This window comes from Bactrocera oleae, chromosome 4, assembly GCF_042242935.1.
Source record: "Bactrocera oleae isolate idBacOlea1 chromosome 4, idBacOlea1, whole genome shotgun sequence".
NCBI classification, from domain to species: domain Eukaryota; kingdom Metazoa; phylum Arthropoda; class Insecta; order Diptera; family Tephritidae; genus Bactrocera; species Bactrocera oleae.
The window spans coordinates 38,717,439-38,739,311 of NC_091538.1; the positions used below are offsets into that span (position 1 = coordinate 38,717,439).

General features: G+C 35.9%; 2 protein-coding genes across 2 annotated transcripts; one reads left to right on the forward strand and one right to left on the reverse strand.

Moving 5' to 3' along the window:
• The first annotated feature begins 16,437 nt into the window (after positions 1-16,437).
• On the forward strand, positions 16,438-19,380 carry Naa35 (N-alpha-acetyltransferase 35). Its single transcript, XM_014236220.3, has 7 exons — positions 16,438-16,609; positions 16,667-17,051; positions 17,125-17,695; positions 17,760-17,941; positions 17,996-18,540; positions 18,600-19,083; positions 19,160-19,380. Exons 1-7 carry the CDS (start codon positions 16,599-16,601, stop codon positions 19,298-19,300), a joined length of 2,319 nt encoding a protein of 772 aa, XP_014091695.1. The 5' UTR covers positions 16,438-16,598; the 3' UTR covers positions 19,301-19,380.
• Positions 19,367-21,001, reverse strand: Zfrp8 (Zinc finger protein RP-8). The gene is made up of 4 exons (XM_014236221.3): positions 20,479-21,001; positions 20,322-20,416; positions 20,160-20,244; positions 19,367-20,099 (listed from the first exon to the last, which is right to left on the reverse strand). The coding sequence occupies exons 1-4, from the start codon at positions 20,650-20,652 to the stop codon at positions 19,383-19,385; spliced, it is 1,071 nt and encodes a 356-aa protein (XP_014091696.1). The 5' UTR covers positions 20,653-21,001; the 3' UTR covers positions 19,367-19,382.
• Between the last annotated feature and the right edge of the window lie 872 nt (positions 21,002-21,873).

Sequence of the window (21,873 nt, forward strand, 5' to 3'; positions counted from 1 at the left end):
TTGAAGTAAACAAACCAATTCAACCTCACGAAAATAAAGCAGTGCCGGGCTGGGTGATAAGCTTTAGCACAGCAGTTGGCATTCTCCATTAGAACAAGGGATGTCTGATTATCGCGTTGATAGCAAAGTTAGGCACGAAATGGTCGCATTTAATGCATAGTTTTCATTTCACCACCCAAGCTGCATTGAGCAGAACTCAAGTGCTCTCCCGAAATGCTCGAACGCTCCTCAGCCGGCGCAGACTTCACTCAATTTGCATTCCCCAGTAAGTGATAAGAAAGCCATCGACGATTTGTACTGATACAAGTACTGTGCATGAGAATGCACACATACATACTCGTATATGCTTAACATGTGTACCGAAATGATTTTATCAGCATCGCGAATGTAAACATTATGGTAGATAAGCTCAAGCGTTGTGTACATATATCAAGATAATTCACAATGTTAGGTAATTTAACGTTAAGTGATTCGAGAAGTAATGTAGATTGGTATATACATACATGTATTTGTATATATGTATGTATGCCACAGGATCTGGAGCCTGGACATTTCGTGTGCTTTCAATAAATATTTATAAAAATGTATGTATATATTTATATATCTATATGTATGTATATACAGCTATGGACAGAGATTTAGCGCACTTGCATTGATAATTAGAAATATTATTGTACTGTTACTTGTAAGAGAGCGATATTTTCATGAATTTATTATCTTTATCTTCATCTTTAAATGCATAGGCAAATAACTGTTATCATATTCATTCAGATGTTGTCAGAATTTTGTCATAAATTCATTGGACAATGATTTAGCGCAGTTATAGTTTTCGGCCATTAGTTGTGTTTGGTCTAACAAACAACTACTCTCGGTTGTGAAGTTGTATTTACAACCCCCCGCGAAGATAAAATAATTATCAGAAAAGTAAAGCTGATCCTTTGAAATCCTCACGCGCAAAAATGGTCGAAGTCAATGCAGAATTGGGCTTAAACGTGTCAAGTAGATTAATGCGGAGACGTTTAAATGAAAATAATTTGTTTGGGCGTGTGAGCAGAAAAACCCCGCTATTGTCGAAAAAGAATATTAAAGCGCATTTGCCATTCGCTCACAGTAACAGATCAAACGATTTTAATTTTTGGAAAGGATACTTTTTACTGACGAAACTAAAATAAACCGCATTGGTCCTGATGGAAAAACATTTTGGTATCGAGAGAAAAACCAAGAAATCAACCCAAGATATACCAAAAAGACCGTAAAGCACCTTGGAGGAAATTTAAAGTTTTGGGTGTCGTTTTCATGGCATAGAGTTGAACCACTAGTAATGATCGAAGGGAATATGGATAAATTTGCATATTTTGATAAACTAAGGAATACAATGGAGCCATACACCTATGATGTTATGTCAGTAAATTGGATCTTTATGCAAAAAAAAAACAAGCAAAAGTGGTAAAAAATTGGCTTACACAAGAAAAAATTTCACTTCTCGATTCGCCAGCGCAAAGTCCAGATCTAAACCCGATCGAGAACTTGTGGAATGATGTCAAAGGAAAAGTTAGGTAAAGAAATTTTAAAAATTGGCCGAGTTTTGGGCAGGAGTACAAGAAGCATAAAACTCTATTCCTTTGCACAGATGCCAAAGCTTAATAGAGAGCTTGCCACGCAGACGTAAAGCGGTGATTAACAATAACGGTTTTCCACAAAGTATTAACCAGGTTAAAAATAATATCAAAGAATTTCACGCCACTTGTTAAAAATATTTATTTAGCTTTACAGATCTTTGAAAATGCGCTAAATACATGTCCAAATCAATTTTGACTTAATAATGTAAAGTGAAACAAACGTTGGATTTTTATTATAAGAAACTAAGTATTTTGAATTCTTGTAGTTGTTAGTGCAGTAATAAATGGTTTTTGCATAATATAACGCTTTTACTTTCTTTAAATGTAACTTTATTAGGTATTGTATTTCACAATAAGAAAGTGCGCTAAATCTCTGTCCATAGCTTTATATATATATACATATATATATATATATATATATATTTCTTCTGATAAGAATTTAAAATTAGCTCAGCGCTGTACGTTATCGAATAAGAGAATCGTAAACCAACTTTGATATGTATGTTCAAACATAGGTATATTCAACTTATTGAAGTACAAGGTTGTAACACCTTTAAAATAATTGTACTGCTTAGATAACCTAAATATAGTTGTACGTGTCATTAATCAAAGAAGCTTACGCTCAACTAGTTATAAAGTAGCTCTGCCAACTAATCGGACTAGTGTCATTTTCCATTGAAAAAAATTTGATATTTTTTGGTATATATTTATGCCCTCGGGCATAACGGATATATTGCGGATATATATTTCTTCAACAAGAAAGCGAAGAAAGCAAAGGGTATGTAAAAATGAACGCTTTGCTTTCCATGCCAGTCGTTTATAAAAATGGCGACTATTGCTTTTCTAAGCCTAAAAAGATGAGAGTTGCTCAACATTTTGCTTCGCTTTGCAACGTTTCACTTCACGTGCACATAGTACTCATACAAAAGCATTCAACTAACTTTTCTCTCAAAGCAAATTTCTAAACCAAAGCTAAGCTATAGTTCTATATTAATCAGCCATAATGCTTTCGTGACTAGTTTGATAACACCGGTCAACAGCATTTTTGCGCGCGTTATACATATGTACTTTATTTTTGTTGTTTTTATACTTCAAACTAATAATAAGAATAAAAAAAAGTTCTTCATTTGTTAAAATTGAAATGTTTTTGCTTTTCCTGTTATGTTCCGTAGATTAATCTTATTAACCGCCAAATATAGTCCCCAATCATGCTTTTAGTATACTGACCTTGGTAACGTCTCTCAAATTCCATTATATCTTAATGGAAGCGTTCTCCTTGTTCTTCCGAATAAACTCGCATATTATCTTTAAATTTATCTAAATGAGTATCAAACATGTGCATCTTGAAAGATATTTTACATCCGATGATTCGTAATCATATCAGTAATCAGCTCGTGAAATTGTAAGCTTTATGGTTACCATGGACTACTCTCTTCACTCATCAAGTTTTTAAGAGATGATACCCTGATTCCCTCGAAATTCTCGGCACTGCAAACTTCTTTGCTCTTTTTTCACCATTGTACCAGCCTCCAATGATACATACATATTATTACCTAATTAATGTTATCAAAATAGTTAAATATTATTATAAAAAAAAGGAAATAAACTCACCATCCAGAATATATATGCAAGAGTTACATAACACATGTGAAGCCCATTTTTTGTCCTGATGTTTAACTAGTAAATTGGAGTAAACTTGATATGTTTAGAAAATCTTTTAATTTTTACTTAAATTATACTTTTCTTTGTTTCAAAATTTTTCTAAAAATTTGAAAATCACACACCTCCAATTAATACAGCTGTTAAATTATGACAATTTAAAAACTCTTACAAATAGTAACCCTACAAGAAACTGCTGATGGGTTCACCAAGCCACTCACATTTATTATGTCAGTACTGACAGTCAAATGACTGTCAATGTTTACGATTTTTCCAAAAGCAAATTCTGCATACGTCAGCATAGATTTCCATAGAAGTTTCGAGAAGTTGTGAAATACTTATGTAGCTGTTATTTCGTGCGACAAACCACAAATGTGCATGCTTCTGTGCAATATCACTTTTTGTTTTATTAAAAATAAATAAATAACGAATTAGTTTTAAAATAGAATATACTTAAATTATTATTAAGTTTAAAATAAAAGTATATTTTTGGTTAGTTTTCACTTTTATTCAGGCATTTTTAAATTACGAAATACGTACAGCAGCTTTTGAGAGGAACAAGCATGGAATTAAGTGAAAATTTATTTTCCTAATTTATTTTGTAGTTATATTTTTTTGTTCTATGTTCGAAACTAATTAAAGAGTGTTAACTTGCTAAACAAAGCAAAGCGATTGACTTTATTCTTTTACATTTTTTATTGGGCAATATCTGTGATATTTTAATGAAATATAAACTATATGCCCTGATTTAGACAATCTGCCAACATTTCCCTTATATACACATTGTATCCAGCTCTTTGGTTGATATTTCAATTAATTTAAGCGAAAATATTTCAGTTAGCAATATCATTCGTTTGTAAAAATTAATTTCTTTTTTGAGCAAAAAAAATGTACTTAAAAAGTGAGTATATCACCTATTGCTTAAATTTATATGATGCCACCAATCACTTATTCGTCGAATAACGATTACTGAATTCATTTGCAAAATTTGTTTAAATAAAGTTATGTCATCACCGTCTTTAACTCCTGCAAATTGCGAGAATATAAAATAGTCGGTTACAACTTTGAAATCAAATTTTTTATTTAGTTCAGAATATATTATTTTATAAATTATAATAATATATATAAATTACATGAATATGTGTGTACCATTATATATATTCTTTAAACTACTATTGCCTTCTAAATGCCGACAGTTAAAAATTTCACTCAGTTGTATTCACTCAAATTACTTGTGCGATTGGATGTGCAAAACGGACATGCGCATTTGCTAAGAGGAAACGGAAATCGTCAGAAGGGAATTGGGTTCGCAGGAAATAATCTAATTAAAAAATTTAGTAAAAGAGGTATGCGAGTATATTTAGAAATAACTGATGTACATACATACAGCTATGGGGAAGGAGAAATAGGGCACTATTAGTTTTGACCATTGTTGTCCGAAAAGAAATAAAGACATAACAGAAATATTCTTTTCCCACCCTTCTGTTGTGGTCCTCTTAAACATTCTATTAAACATATTTATTTTTCATTTACATACCTTTTGCCAATAAGTTAAGCTGTAAGTTATACTTTTGACATTTATTGTAAAGTTAATTTAACGGCTAACAAATATGTTTGAAATTAAGTGTTTGAATTATTGAACAACTTTTTTTTACTTTTGGTTTTCTGGATATCAATAAATTTATTCATTCTAGTAATAACTACACATGGATATGAAAGAAAAATGGCTAAGGCAATTATTTTTTCTACATACATATGTGTGTATGTATGTGTCTATTCAGTTTAACTTCAACGCACATTCTGTTAACATAGGTGCTTTGTGATAGGAAAAAAAGGTTCGTGCAATTTGGTGTTTGGGAGAAATAACTGTCAATTAAAAAAAAAAATATTCATATTTTGAGCATTTTGATCTACGAAAAGTCCCTCTTTTAAGGGACGATTTTTTTACGTCTGGTGGACAGTACTATTGTCCAGTACTATTGTGTTGCAATTCGTTCTAAGAACTGGTACTAACTTTATGGACTTCTATCTTCAATTCCACCCTCGTTAACTGTTTCCGTATTCGCTACTTGCATGATACTACAAAAAGTATGATCTCCATTTGCAACGTCTGAGATTTCACGAATTTTATTTCTGATTAGAATAATATTGGTTTCATTAAATCTGGTGCAAAGAGTATCCATCTTACAATATCCAGTACATTACAAAGTAAAAGTATAAAGTAACGCAAATTAAATTTTTACTGAAACATTTTTAACGAAGAAGGTTTTTATCATTTCCCTTTGTTTGTGTTATTACAAATTCCGCGCAATTAAAAAACTATATATTTACATATATCAATTAAATTCGGGAAAATATATTAGATTTGCAAAATGCAGAAATATTAATAGCTAAGATACACTCCTTAGTATATGTACAAGTATGTAGTACATATGTATACTTCACGAAGATAATCAAAACTTGTAAACAGCACAAGAAAATATAGCTGTCTTTAACTAAAATTAGTAAGTATTCATATGAAATTTTTCGAATAAAGAAGTGTATCTTTGAAAACTTTTTCAACTGATTTCAGTTTTCATTTTAATTCACATACCTCATATTCCCTTTGCAGCTTTCATTGACTGGTTCGTTCTATCTGCGTCAAGCCATTTAAAGAAGAAAACAACTCCGGCTGCCAACGGTTTAAAACTAACAGAAAACGTTTTGCTAGCTCTTTTTAGCTAAGTTGTTTGGTATAAACAACCTTTAAGTCGAATTAAGGTTAGATTTTTTATGAAGATTTTTATCTTGATTTTGACTGGTCAGTTTGAATGGCAGTTATATGCTATAGTGGTTCGATCTGACCAACTTGTTGGCAGCTATATGTTATAGTGGTCTAATATCAGCGGTTCCGACAACAGGTAGTATTTTGGGGAGAAAATGATGTGTGAAAACTTAAAACTGATATCTCAAAAACTCAAAGACTAGTTCGCGTACATGCGGATGGACCGGCAAATGGACTATGCCATAATAATGACAAAAAAAACATATAAAGAAAACAGTGCATACAAAATACGTGTAAATTTTACCGCTTAATTGGTTAAAAATATGGGTTATTGAAAAAATGTACATTTAATCCTTCGGTTAATTGCACAACAAACTTTCGTTAAAACAAGTAAGGAAGGACTAAGTTCGGATGTAACCGAAGATTTTATACTCTCGCAAAGTCAAATGGTATACTCGTTTGAGATTTCTTTGTGGATTGGCTGATATTTTCGGTAGAAGGTCAACTATAGGCATTGGGGTCCACATATTTAGTACTTAGGGGCTTGAACAGTTTTGGTTCGATTTAGACAATTTTTGGTCACAAGGTGGCATACTTTAAACGTATTATTCACGCAAAGTTTTACCCCGATATAATCATTGTTGCTTGATATGCAATACCAACCGTCTCATGGTACCAAGAAACATGTCTCCCAAGTTTCATAAAGATATCTCAATTTTTACTCAAGTTACAGCTTGCACGGACGGACGGAGAGACAGCCACCCGGATTTCAACTCGTCTCTTCATCCTAATCATTTATATATACATAACCCTATATCTAACTCGATTAGTTTTAGGTGATACAAACAACCGTTAGGTGAACAAAACTATTATACTCTGTAGCAACAGGTTGCGAGAGTATAAAAATACATAGTTCACAGCATTTGTGATAAGCAGCAGTTGGTAGCTCTGCAAAGCAATTGAAAACATACATACGAGTACACATGTATGTTTATTGGTGAAGATATTTTGGATGGTGCTGATGTTAAGAAGCAAAACTTGACCGTTTGGTGCGAATTGTGGTATGGCGGCATCATCGGACATGAATGATCTCAATTTCCAACAAGAGGGTGTGCCTCCTCATATTTCACGTCTATACATGGACACAATGCGTGCAAAGTTTAATGACTCGTTAAAATCGAGAAATCCCATCAAATGGAGGTTAAGATCATGCGATATTTTCTCAGGGGGATGTTAAATCAAAAGCTTACGCCCATCAACCAGCAACGATCGAGGAGCTCGAAGACAACATTCAGCGCACTATAGCCGCTATAATGCTGCACCGTGTCAGCGATAATTGGCGAAAATGGGTGGGTCTACATAAAAAAATTCAGAACCCATTTTGACCAAATTTGAATGTTGATTTGATTTTCACATCACATCGTTTTTGTTGGACCCTATATAAATGATCAGGATGGCGAGGTGAGTTAAAATCCGGATGTTTGTCTGTCTATCCGTACGTCTGTGAAAGCGATAATTTGAGTAAAAATTGGGATTTTATTAAGCTCCACATTAGAATACAACACTGTTATTGGGGAAACGAATTGTACTAAGGTTGAGCATTTTTGGTTTGAAAATATTTTAAAGTTGGCATGGTTCCGCCGCTTTTGGATTCTTATGATATTTTGTGAAAATCGGCATACATCTACGCCTACTTCCCATGTAACACAATTTTAGATTCCATCTGATTATTTTACTTTACAGCATACGAAGTGTGTATAAAGGAAAAGACGAATTTTGAATTTTTTTGAAAGTACTTATTTATTCATCAATATCTATTTTGTCTCCTTCAAAGTAATGCCCCTCGGATATAATACACTTGTGCCAACGCTTTTTCCAATCCTCGAAGCACTTCTGAAATGCGCTTTTCGGTACGGTCATCAGCTCTTTCTTCGATTCTGATTTGATTTCATCAACTGTCACAAAACGCTTTCCCTTCCTGGGTTTCTTCAGTTTTGGGAATACGAAAAAGTCGCAGAGAGCCAAATCTGGTGAATACGGTTTTATTTTTGTCCAAAAAATCACGAATAAGCATTTATGTGTGAGCTGATGCATTAGCAATTTCGGAACAAACTACGCTGACACACGTTTTATGTCCAAAACATTCGAGAAAATTTAATGGCGTGAGCCGATTGATATGCCAACATCCTCTGCAACTTTCCTAATAGTGATTCAACGATTTTCAAGCACAATTTTTTTCACTGTTTCGATGTTTTTTTCGATTGTTGACGTGGTCGCACCTTCAGGATGCTCATCGTCATCAACAGCTTCTCGGCCTTGTGTAAAGCGATTGTACCATAACAAAGTGGACTCACCGAATGCCATTTCAAGTGCCTTGGAGCACTTTATTCCATTTTTAACGCAAAATTTAATTCATATTCTTTGAACCATTTCTTTCATAAGTCAAAAATCGAACAGCACATAATAACGTGACTAACCTTTTCTGTTGCCAAAAACAAACTACTAATCGAAATTTTATTTTCTAATAATGTCAAGTTTTGATATGGCAATACTGTCTTATCTAAGTTTTATATTTGTCATCTCTCGTTTATCATTCAATTCCCTTTACAAGTTTCTTCGTTTATAATTTATTTTTACGTATAGTACATATTTAAAGTTACGGTATTTTAAATTTCGCTGAACTCATATAAATGTCGTGGGATGCGTTAGCCGTACCAATATTGGTGGCAAAGCTTCCAGCGATAACTAAGCGAGATTGGTGTATGAGGTGCTCCAGTACAGAAATACCACAGTTAGAAGACCTTTTGAAATTTCTGGAGAGACGTGCTCATAGCCTTGCTCTTGAACCATCGATCTCATTAATGGTTTGCCGTCAGCAACGACCAGTGAGAACGCATGTGGCTACCACGGATGCAGCTCTGTGTGGTCATTGCGGGTTATCGCCAGGTGACCTACATTATTAACTCTTAGTATCGAGCAACGGTTTGAAGCCCTAAAGAGACTGAAGATGTGTTACAACTGCTTACGTACGGGTCATTCTTATCGACAGTGTTCATCTGGTAGCTGTCGAAGTTGTGGTAGTAATCACAACACAATCCTATGCCGAGGCAAGTTCAACAACACGTCAACGCTTGCATCTACAACGACGCCGACCGTATGCAATGGGTACCTGCAAAGGTCCCAACAACCACAACAGCATGACTAGCCGCACCTGCAAGGCTCCTCGCTGCCAACCCAAAGCCGATAACCCTTTTAGCAACCGCGCGTGCGTATGCCTTTGAAGAAGCGTCAGTGCAGCGAGTGGCACGAGTTCTATGCGATCCCGGATCACAGGTTAGCTTTGTGATGGATCGTCTAGCAAACTGTTTGCAGCTGTATCAACGAAAATGTGATGTGAGGGTAGAAGGTGTAGGTGCTACCTTCAATACTCGAGTGAAAGGCAGCGTCCACTCTTAGATCAACAAAAACTAACTTTGAAATGCGAATTGATGCCTTGGTTTTATCGTCCATTACTTTTCCGACTCCAGCAGTGAAGATTGACATGAACCAATGGCCATATTTAAGAGACATAGATTTGGCGGACAACCAGTTCGGTACGCCTGGAGCTATCGACGTTCTTATCGGCGCGGGCGTGTGGGGGCGACTCATAGAATGTGAAGTCATCGGTGGAGCAACAGACGAACCTTTTGCCCAGCGTACCCTCATTGCTCTCACCCACCAATTCGCTAGACAGGGAGGAGCACCGGTTGGAGGAACTGGTGTCCAACAAATAGAGGCAATTGCAGTTGTTGACGATCTGCCAGAGAATGAATGTGGGCAGATCTTCGAGACCACTCATAGCCGTACCTAAGGCGGCCGTTATATCGTACACTTACCCTTGCGACGAAAGGCAACGGAATTAGGTAACTCTTATGCACTGGCATTACGGCAATTTCATAGACTAGAGCGTCGCATGGTTGCGGATCCAGTCCTTAAGAAAAACTACATTTCATTTATGAGGAAGTATGCAGCACTCGGACATATGGAACTAGTACAAATTCCTTACGATCATACTAATTGCTAATACATTCCTCATCATGCGGTCACAACGAAGTTCCACGTGGTGTTCAACGCTTCGGCCCCTAAAAGCACTGGAATATCACTGAACGATGTTCAACTGGTAGGCCCAATACTTCAGGATTCACTGAGTAGTATACTTTTACGTTTTCGTCGCTATCGAGTGGCGATAACTGCGGACATAGAGAAGATGTTCAGGCAAGTGTTGGTTGCATCTGAACATCGCGACTATCATCGAATTATATGGCGAGAGTCTCTTGAAGATGAGATCCGGGTGTATCGCCTGAAGACTTTCTAGTTATATTTTACATTCTGGTGAAGCTTCCGTCTTGGGCTTAAGATGGGACACACTAAAAGATCAGTTACTTTTTCGCGTCGATCTATGTTAAAGAGTAGAAATTCCAACGAAGCGCCTTATACTCAGCGAGGTGGCACGACTCTTCGATCCTACAGGATTATTATCGCCTGTTATCGTAACTGGGAAAATATTCATTCAGCGACTGTGGTCTGCGGGTCTATACTGGGACTCCCCATTGCCTAAAGATCTTTGTCGCGATTGGCTAAACTATCGGTCACAGCTTTCGGAGCTCAATCTAATTCGCATCGAACGGTGGATGGGAATGATTCCACGCGTTCAGACATCATTTTACGGGTTTTGCGATGCTAGCTCACATGCTTATGCCGCAGTTATTTATGCGTAGACGTCGAACACAAACTGTTCGGTGCGTTTCACACTTCTGAAGGCACGCACCAAGGTGGCACCACTCAAATATGCTACCATTCCACGCCTAGAGCTTGCGGCAGCGCTCCTTCTTCTCGAGATATTCCAGAACGTGTGAGATTCTTTGCGATTAGTTGACGTTCCCTACTATCTATGGTCGCACTCAGCGATCGTATTGTGTTGGCTTAGGAAGGACCCAGCAACACTTAAACCATTCATATCAAATCGGGTTCGTAGAATACAGGAGCTAATGGCATCACATTCGTTCTGAGCTGAACCCAGCTGATTTTGCCAGTAGAGGCATCACACCTGCTGATCTATTAATCCATCCCCTTTGGTGGCATGGACCTAAGGAAGCAGAGACTGAACGGTTCAGTAGTATCGATTGTTGTGTACATTGGCCATTATCCTGCGCTAGTTAAGAAGGCGTCGACACTTTCGTCAACAGGTGACCGTTTAGAGCAAGAGGAGCATTTTGCAGATGAAATTCGATAATTGAAGTCTAGTTGAGGTTTGTCATCTTCCAGTCTGATAATACCTTTAAGTCCATTTACAGACAAGAACCAAATCCTGCGTGTCGGGAGACGCATCCACCAGGCTGAACTAGGGCATGATAAACGATTCCCGATTACTCTGCCTCAATCAACGTCATTGGTCAAGCTTTTACTAACTCAGACGCATGAGGATACACTGCATGGAGGCACGCAACTCATGCTGCATACTCTTCGTCAACGCTTCTGGAATCTGAGTGCCAGGCAAGCAGTAAAGAGTTCATCCATAACTGCGCTGTATGCCGCCGTCATAGAGGGGAAGTCCTGAAGCAACAAATGGCTTCGTTACCCGGGCAGAAGATCAGAGCAGCAAGGCCGTTCATATCATCTGGTGTCGATTACTGTGGACCTTTTACCCTACGTATCGGAACGAAACGCTCTCGAACGCTCATCAAGACGTATCTCGCAATATTCATATGCATGGTCACCAAGGCTGTACACATTGAGGTGGTTTCATCAGCCGACGTGGTCCCTGTCGAGATTTATATAGTGACAATGGTACAGCCATTGTTGGTGCCAACCGACTCTTGAAGGAAAATCTCGCAGCCACATCAAGGAGGCCTCTGGGACGCTGCTGTGAAGTCCGCTAAGCATCATTTGACACGCTGTGTGGGTGCGCAGGTCATATGCACTGGCCGTAAGAATAGAGGCCTGTCTCAATTCCCGTCCTATTACACCACTCTATAACGATCCTGAAGAGAAACTTGCATTAACGCCAGGTGATTTCCTGATTGGATCACCACTTCTAGCGGTCCCTGAACCAGATATCAAACATATTTCTAGCAACCAGCTGAAACAATGGCAATGGATACGCCAAATTCAGCAAGGATTATGGGAGCGATGGAGTGAGGAGTATCCAACCAGTCTGCAAAGACGGAAAAAATGGTTTCAACGCACGAGGAATATAAAGGTGAAGGATATCGTTCTAGTCAAACAAGAGAACCTGCCTCCCACTCACTGGTGCCTGGGTCGAGTGATAAAACTTCACCCCGGAACTGATGGAGTGGTCCGCAATGTCACGTTGAGAACCGCTAGAGGATACATGAAACGAGCCATCCAGATAGAGAAGATGGATTTCGAGTCAACCGACTCGACCGGGCAGGATGTTTAGGATTATTTACATTAGTTAGAGTTTATTTTCTAAAAATGTCAAGTTTTGATCTAGCAATACTGTCTTATCTAAGTTTTATACTTGTCATCTCTCGTTTATCATTCATTCCCTTTACAATTATCTTTGTTTATGCATATTTAAAGTTACGGTATTTTAAATTTCCCTGAACTCCTATAAATGTCGAAGGATATGTGTGTACGAACACTTCTCTGATTGTAACTCGGTGCTGATTGTACTCATCTCTGGTTTGGTGTCAAGCAAACCGTTCACAATCGTACAAATCCCAATAAAGCATTGAGAACTCTACCCTCTGGTAAATTAATTATTTAACAAGGGTCTTGTGTAAAAACTGATGTAAACACACCTATGAGTGTGATTTTGCATCTCTCTTTAGCACATGAGTATTCGGAACTGATTCACTATATACCTAGACGGATCACTCCCATGCCTTTTTCTGAACATTCCTGACCATAAATCCATCAACAATGAAAATTCTCAGTTTTGGCTCTAAATCTATCAAAGCTGAAAATTGTCTGCACTCTGAAAATCGATCACAAATGACAAAATTCCTTTGCGCAGTTAAAAATACAATTGTGATTTCTTTAATGACTAAATTCTCTCTAAATTTTAAATTCATATATTCATACATATATTATATAAACAACTAAAAACAATGCACATAAAATTTAAAAAAATTATCATCGAAAAATTTATTAATAATTCAAATAAAAGCATTTTTTATTCTGTGGTGTCTCAGCTAAATCTCTTATTTTCACAAATTTATCTTAACGTCTAAATTAAAAGGAAATTTAATTTGAAATGGGTTTTTATTACTTTTTACAATTTATATAACTTATATATACTTTCTTTTCATTTTAATTCATCTTTTTTAATGTAAAGCGGCAAAAATTTATTCCAACTTGAAAACCTGCAACTTGTTTGATTTTTCGCAAGGAAGGCCATTCTCGGTATTTCCCCTACAAGATGGAGATAACCAATACACTATTACACTTGTAAAGTTTCACCTCTTGCATCACTACATATACAAAGCTAGTTTTTTGTTGTTAAATTCGAAATTCTGTTGTAAGAGTAGCAACATTAATAAAATTAGAATTTCAATTGTTTTATTTATAAGGAGAAAGGTAACCAATACGTTAAGCTGTGGTAACCAATGAACAACCAAACAAATAACCTATGAACCAATTTTCGTATCTTAGAGGTAACCATAGCACTAACAAACAAACAACTTTCAGTAACAGATGACTAACCAAACAAATAGCCAATGAGAAGGACGCTGTCAACCAAAGAGTAACTGATGGTTTTCCAAAATAGTTGCAAGTTAGAGCAGTAAAATATATATAGCATTTGCGCAAAGGCAATGAGAGAAAGCGAGTAAGATAATCACACCGACGTGTAGGGAAAAAGGAGAAATAGTTACTCTTTCCTGAGGCTAGAACAAAAGTAACCTATGCATTAATTACTGATAAAATGATGGTAACCAGTTAGCTAACTTTTACCTGTCTTGTAGGATCATAACGTCTCGACACTGCTATGTGTGCTGTCTCTTTTTGACGTGTAGAAAATATGTTTTTGAAAAAAACGTAAAGATTGACAGTCAGTTTATTGTTCATTTGATCGTCAGTGGAAACAGTAATAAAGAATTCAGCTATTTCTTTCTTACATAGATAAACAGTAGTATGAATTATAAGTCGTATAAGTTCTCTTTTAGCAAAAACAATGACGGTCAGTTGACAAAACGGCGTTCACATGGACAAATTTCCTACTCCATTAGAATGTACATATTAAATATCCGCTATTATTATTTTCAAGGTCAAGTTTATGACAGGAGTTTCCCAATCTATGTATCTATTTTTTCCATTTATTGCATTCTTATTCACTATTTTCCAAAATATTTCTATTATACTGCATATTTAAATACAAAAGCACATAAATCGACTAGACAACACATATTCGTGCTAAACAAGACACAGAGTTGGCGAACGCTCGGAAATTATGGACAACTTTCGAAATTTACAGTTACATTCTGTGTTTTTATACTCTCGCAACCTGTTGCTACAGAGTATAATAGTTTTGTTCACCTAACGGTTGTTTGTATCACCTAAAACTAATCGAGTTAGATATAGGGTTATACATATATAAATGATCAGGATGAAGAGACGAGTTGAAATCCGGGAATCCGTCCGTCCGTCCGTGCAAGCTCTAACTTGAGTAAAAATTGAGATTTCTTTATGAAACTTGGTAGACATGTTTCTTGATACCGTGAGACGGTTGGTATTGCAGATGGGCGTAATCAGACCACTGCCACACCCACAAAACGCCATTAATCAAAAACAAATAAATTTCCATAACTAAGCTCCGCAATAAGATACAAGACTGTTATTTGGTACACAGGATCACATTAGGGAGGGGCATCTGCAGTTAACATTTTTTTTTAAGTGGGCGTGGTCCCGTCCCTAATAGGTTTAATGTGCATATCTCCTAAGCCGCTAATGCTAAAATAACAAAATTCACTGGAAGCAAATGTTTTTAGAACCTCTACCCACAGTGTGAAAATAATTGAAATCGGGTGGCAACGCCGCCTACTCCCCATATAACGGTACTGTTAAAAACTACTAAAAGCGCGACAAATCAAGCACTAAACAAGCCAGAGACATTAAATTTTATCTATGGGATGGTATGAAATGACTTTATAGGAACCGCGTTCAAAATTAGGCAGTGGGCGTGGCACCGCCCACTTTTAGGTGAAGATCCATATCTTGGGATCTGCTTAACCGATTTCAACCAAATTCGGTGCATAACGTTCTTTTCATATTTCTATGTTATAGTGCAAAAATAGGCGAAATCGGATTCTTTCACTTTCCACTATGCATATCAAGCAACAATGATTATATCGGGGTAAAACCTTACGTGAATAATACGTTTAAAGTATGCCACCTTGTGACCAAAAATTGTCTAAATCGAACCAAAACTGTTCAAGCCCCTAAGTACTAAATATGTGGACCCCAATGCCTATAGTTGACCTTCTACCGAAAATATCAGTCCATCCACAAAGAAATCTCAAACGAGTATACCATTTGACTTTGCGAGGGTATAAAATGTTCGGTTACATCCTTAGCCCTTCCTTACTTAATTTACTTTGGTTTTGATATGGGAGCTCGCCTAACAATGACAAATATTTCATTATTTTTATAATTTTTCAATCTTAAGGATACAATTTGAATGGGCCAATGATTGGTTTGGTGTTTGACCTTCATCACGTATTATACTGAGTCCTGTAAAGTTTAACTTATTATTATTTTCCGAATTTTATTTATTATCACTATTTGAGTTGAAAATATAAAACTGCTAATGGTTTACTTTGTACTAGAGGGCAAAGCCCCATATGTATACTATCTATGCATAAGCGTAAATTTCCCTTGAAAAAAAGCCAAAGCAAATGTATCATAATCACCTTTTAAAATATCGTAATTGGAAAGATACAGTTACCATTAATAAACCACAAATAAATAAAACAAATTTTAAGCAATAACCCGTCAATATAATAGTTTTTTAGCTACATTTTGATCAGCTGATGATGGTTTTTGATTGTTTACTGTTTTGTTAATTAAATTGTAATGTAGCAAAGTGAGATTCTGAACAAGAATTATCACAACGTACAAGGAACCGAATATGGGAGGTTTATACATACATTTATGTACATATGGTATATAGTGAAGTTTTAATGATATGTTTTTAATATTTAGTCTGCTCGACTAAATTACGCAATTCCTTATGAGACGCATGGTGAATATGCATTAGTTTCCGCGGTAATTCTTTCAATGTATTGGAGTTTCGGTAGCCGTGGCTGCTGGGTTATACCGATATTAATTAATCAAATATCGCTTTCGTTATCATTATTATCGGAACAAAATTTGCTATCACAATTAAATATTAGACGGCATCATTTGAAATATTTCATGCATTAATTTATTTTTATAAAACGATGTGTACAATATAAAATTTGTTTTTATAGATATTGAGACCAAAGTTTTCGGAATTTCTTTTGTTATAAGCGAATGACAAATATACAAGGGGATACGTAGACTAACCAAACATTATGGACCATCTGTAAGAAAATATAAGATTGCACACATATGTAAATCAATAAATATATATTTTTTGTAGTGGTAATGCTGTATTCCAAGCAGCTACAGCAGCTGCAGCAGCTGCGGCAGCTTTACAAAATAAATCAGATGATTTTGTAATGCCAGAATTATATGATGCCAACCAATGGGCAATGGAAGAAGGCGGCTTTATAGATGGTGATATTCAACGTACTGTTCGGTCCAATGAAGACACTGGCGAATACCCGCGTTTCGGTTGGGTTGATATCACAAAAGAGTTTTTTGGTTCGTGCTCAGAGTTAAATTTAGGAGAATTAGCCCAAGATATGCTTTTTGGCTTATTCGAAGCAATGTCTGCAATTGAAATGATGGATCCTAAAATGGACGTAGGAATGGGATACAATAAACATGACGCACCTCCTCATACTTTTGAATCTGCCGTTGAGGTACTTGTGCTATTTGAATATAATTTCCCGTCGCTTTAACCAACTTAAAATACATATATGTATGTGTATCTAGTCGGGTGCTTTGAAACTTGACAATTTCAGTAACGAGGAACTTATCGGAACATTTGACGCACTATTCGCATGTCTTGTATCATGGTTGGAAGGAAATTCTATGGATCAGGTTTTGTTTACCTGTCTTTATTTACACCAGCCAAGTGGTATCAAAGATAAAGCACTTCGATACTTTTGTCATGCTATAAGAATTTTAATCGTCATTATAAAGAATATAATTATTATCAGTAGTGTAAATGAAGAAGAAGACTTTCAACTCTATGGAAATTCGTCTTTATTGGCTGTTGAAGATTGCCAGCCGACGGCAGTAGCATCACAATTAAAAGAAGCAGAAGATGATTTAGTGCGTCTTAGCAAGACAGAGCAACAACCGGAGTACACTATGGCCGTTGTTCATCGTCTTCGTTTTATGCGTCACTTTTATCAATCGATTTTCTTATTCGATTTTGTGATGGGAACTGCACCTCAAGAGTCGAATATGAACGAAATTTACAAAAACCTAAACGCATCACTCGAATTAATACCACAAATAAAACGCACCATTGAAAAGGGTATTCAACCTATCCCTAACTGTAAGTATAAAGTCAAAATATTAATAATTATTTTTAAATTGTTACAATGTAATCTTAATCCCAGCTGATTCTCCAAATCCAATTGGATTCTCTCCTCGAATTCATGACCGTAGTCAACCACCTACTTTCCCCCGGAACGTTAAGATTCGTGATCGCCAATCCAGTTTACTGTTTTTAGAAGATTTAGTACATCGATTGAAGTATGCTTGTAAAATAATACGAATGCGTGACTACTACTCAGCTTTGGTAACTAGTTTATGATTAACTGATTCACCCAAAAATAATCTTGGTCTTCAATAGAATTTCTTTATTGAGTTTAGCAAGAAGTCTGGACAATGTGTACTCTCGCGTAGTGTACTTCAGGGTTTGTTTATATCTAACCGTCGACTTATTTTTGGTACAATTCCAATCAAGGATTTTCTATGGGACTCAGTTCGTGCTTTTAATTCTCCGCCTGTACTAAATCCAAAGCATCCCCTGGCAACGGATCTAAAGATTCAAATGTATTTAGATACTTTCTTCCGTTACTGTATTAGCTTAAATACATTCACACAATTTATTCGCATTTGCGGCTTCAATCGAGCTCGCCAGCGTGACAAGTTGGCTCGGTTTATTGACGGTTTTGATACTATTCAAGTGGAGGCAGCCAGATTGGACTCTCATTTAACAATTTTAGCTAACGAAAAAGCGTCGGAAGGAAATGAAGCGCACGCTACTGCTCTAAAACATAGCTGTCAGTTTGCGACATGGGTTTTGTACAACTGTTTTCGTGCAATGATGCTTTATTTGATGTCTGGTTTTGAATTAGAGCTGTATTCGGTACATGAGTTCCTGTATATTTACTGGTAAAGTTAATATTTAATGTATGTTATTTTTTTTATTTATTTTGCTTGGTAAATTGTAGGTATCCATATGAATTGTTAATAGGGTTCATTGTGTCTGCCTTAACACGCACAGAAAATAATCTCCTTGTACAGGAGGAATATGCCGAACATCAAAGTAGATTACAAGGGAGCAGCAATTCAAAGAATCGTAAGCCTAAGCCTAAAAAGAACAAGAAACAGCAAAAACCCTATAGACAAGAAATCGTTTATTATCACGCCATGTCAAGCATGTGTGGTGGGTATTATAAAGCTCTGGGGGCATTAACAAAAGACGGTCGAATTCGGCAACCTATGCCTAAGTTCGATAATGAAGAAATTCGTTTCAACAGAAGATTCGCACCTTTTGCTACTTTAACAAGCCCGCCACCTGTTTCTTACGCCGAATTTAAGAGTATAAGAGAGCATATGATGCGACGGTCATCGTCGGAAATTTATGCAATCGCCGCGAAACATTTTGATCAAACACGAATCGTTTTGGAATCCATACAAAATCCAGACCAAGAGGTAGGCTAGTTACAGTACACATATCAAAAATATATATAAGTGGCAAATAAATTATCTTTCTTTCTTTATTTAATAGATTTTGGATATGCTTCACATCGCAAAGGTAAATTCTGTTGTCATGAATGTTTTAGCAAAAGGCCATCAGAAAGACTCTAAAACGCAACCTGAGTTTGACTTTTCAAAACACCGCCATTTTCCTATTATTAAGTTGAATTAACAAAATTTATAAGTCGCTTAAAATGCCTGCTGATCTGGCGCATTATTCAATACGAAAAACTATATATCAGAACATTATAACTTTATGTTTTATTTTCAATTATATCCTGCTTTATAATATATTCGGCAACATATCCTATGTCAGCTGGTATGTTGCAACTTTTTGCACATGTATATACAGCCAATACTCCCCAATCAAGATGGTGATCCTTCAGCAAATTAAGCATCTGTGGCATTATCTGAAACTCGAACTGACGCACACTACCACATAGCTCACAATCGGGAATTTGAGGATTTTGGCCAAAAGTTTGTTTAACATTTGCTATCCAAAGAGGGTGTCCTCCCCGTTTATATCTCAAAATTTGATCTGGGTCTCTGCTCACTTCTTTTTTGAACTTCCTAAAAAATTTGTCATCAGCTGCTTCAGATTCGGTAATATATTTATCCAGTTCAGTATCTGGTACGTCCTTCAGTGTACCTGTGTTTCCAGTTGCCAATAAATCCTGATATTCCTTCCAGCGTGACATTTCTACGCTTTCATCGTCCTTTGTATTATATTCCTCATCTGGATTATTCGCTTCAACAACAATTTCCCATTCCGGAAATCTTATATTAGGCAACAGCACATTGACATTTTCACACTCACTATTGCTTTCAGTCGTACAAACTTTTTTGTGCTCTTGCCAGTGAGCACGTTGATGGGTTGCAGAACAGTAATTTATTTTCCGGCAACGCCCACATGTTAAAGACCCCAAGCAACCACAAGCAAAACAGAATTTCTTTGCTGTGTTAATTTCTGGCTGTTCATGAACAAATATTACATTATACTACACATATATCAAAGTAAAACAATTAATTACCAATGGCTTTCCTTCTTCTATTGGTGGTTCTTCCGAGTAAAAAGAAGTTTTCCTTGGCAGTTGACTTCTATAAACACTCAAATACCTATTTTGTTAAAATAATAAAGAACATTTAGGGTGTTTATTAAAGAGAAGAAAATCAATGCGAAAATCAATGCCTACTTTGCTGAATTTATCTCCTGACAATCGGGCGTTCGGCACACAAAGACGTAAATAGTTCGATGAAAATTATACTCATCTTCAAATGGTGCATAAATCTATAGTAATCAATTAATTTTAATTGAACATATCTACATATATCCAAGCGTGATGTTTTTACCTGGCATAGAAATGCTTTAGATTGTTGACATTTTTCGCACAATAGCTCTTTGTTACTTGGCAATTTTTCCAGCTCCAACCACGCTGGTTTCCCACCTACTTTGCTAGGAAAGTAGCGGTTCGTCAACCATGCGCTCTCGCGCTGCTCCGCAAAACCCAAGTCTATATCATTCATATCCAATACAATTTATATATGTCAACCCTTTTTAAATTAATCTAACTGTTAAATAACACCAAATTCGAATAAAAACCAATGTGGTTCAAAACCAAGGATGATATCGTCACATCAATTATCTGTTTTATTGACGATGCAGCACTGCCAACCAGATATTTTTAATAAAAAGTGCAATTGAACTTTTTTAATCAGTAGTGATAGAAAATATTAGGCTCAAAATACAAAATATTCTAATACTACTACTAAAACATGAGCATTGTATAAGCCTACAATGAACATGAGTAAGCTACCATTGTATAAATCTACAAGTAGCCAATCCTAAGATTTTCACTAATACACAAGCAAAAATATCCCACTTGGGACGGGTTGCCTCGAAAATTCTACAACTAAAATCACACTTGGTACGGGTTGCCAACCAGTATTCTGCTACTAAAATCACACTTTGTACGGGTTGCCAACCAATATTCTACTACTAAAACGTTCAAATGACAGAAATCTGCTATAATGTGTTGCCGTGTTATGTTTTAAAATTAATAACTTTAAGAATGTTTTTATTCAATATTCAAATATTTTTCGATTGTTTTAATTCCTAAAGATTAAATTTACATAGTATTATTTAAATTATTATTTATTGTATTGAAATATTATTAAATGTTCCCAATTTTATTTTTTAACTTACATGTCTAAGTTTTTGTGAGTGAAAATTCTTTGTCTGTTAAAGCGCTCGGTTTCAAATGAATTCGATCGCAAATTTGAGTTCTGTTATCTATTTTTGTATGTAATATGCAAATACGTATGCATAGAATAATAGAAATATTATGACAAATTGTAAATAAGGAGAAAATTAAGATATAGATTATGGAGTAAAGAAATTATGAATTTTTAATACGGAGTAAAGAAATTATGAGTTTTTAATACTTTTAAATTAGGAAATTCCTATTATAAATTTGGCCTTGAAAATATTAGTAGCGGATATTCAATACACTCTTGTGGATTAGGGAATTCCCGTCTTTAGTATTTCTTTGAAACTATTTAGCGGGTAGGTACTTGTATTATGCATATTGTTCTACCATATTCATGGTAATTCATTGCAAGCAAAATGTGTAACCATCATCTCAACATACAAATGAAATACGCAGCACGCAGTGTTGCGCATCGAACCGCACAAATATTTACGAAAATTTTGTGAAAAGGAATGCAGAAAAACTAGACTCGAGTTGC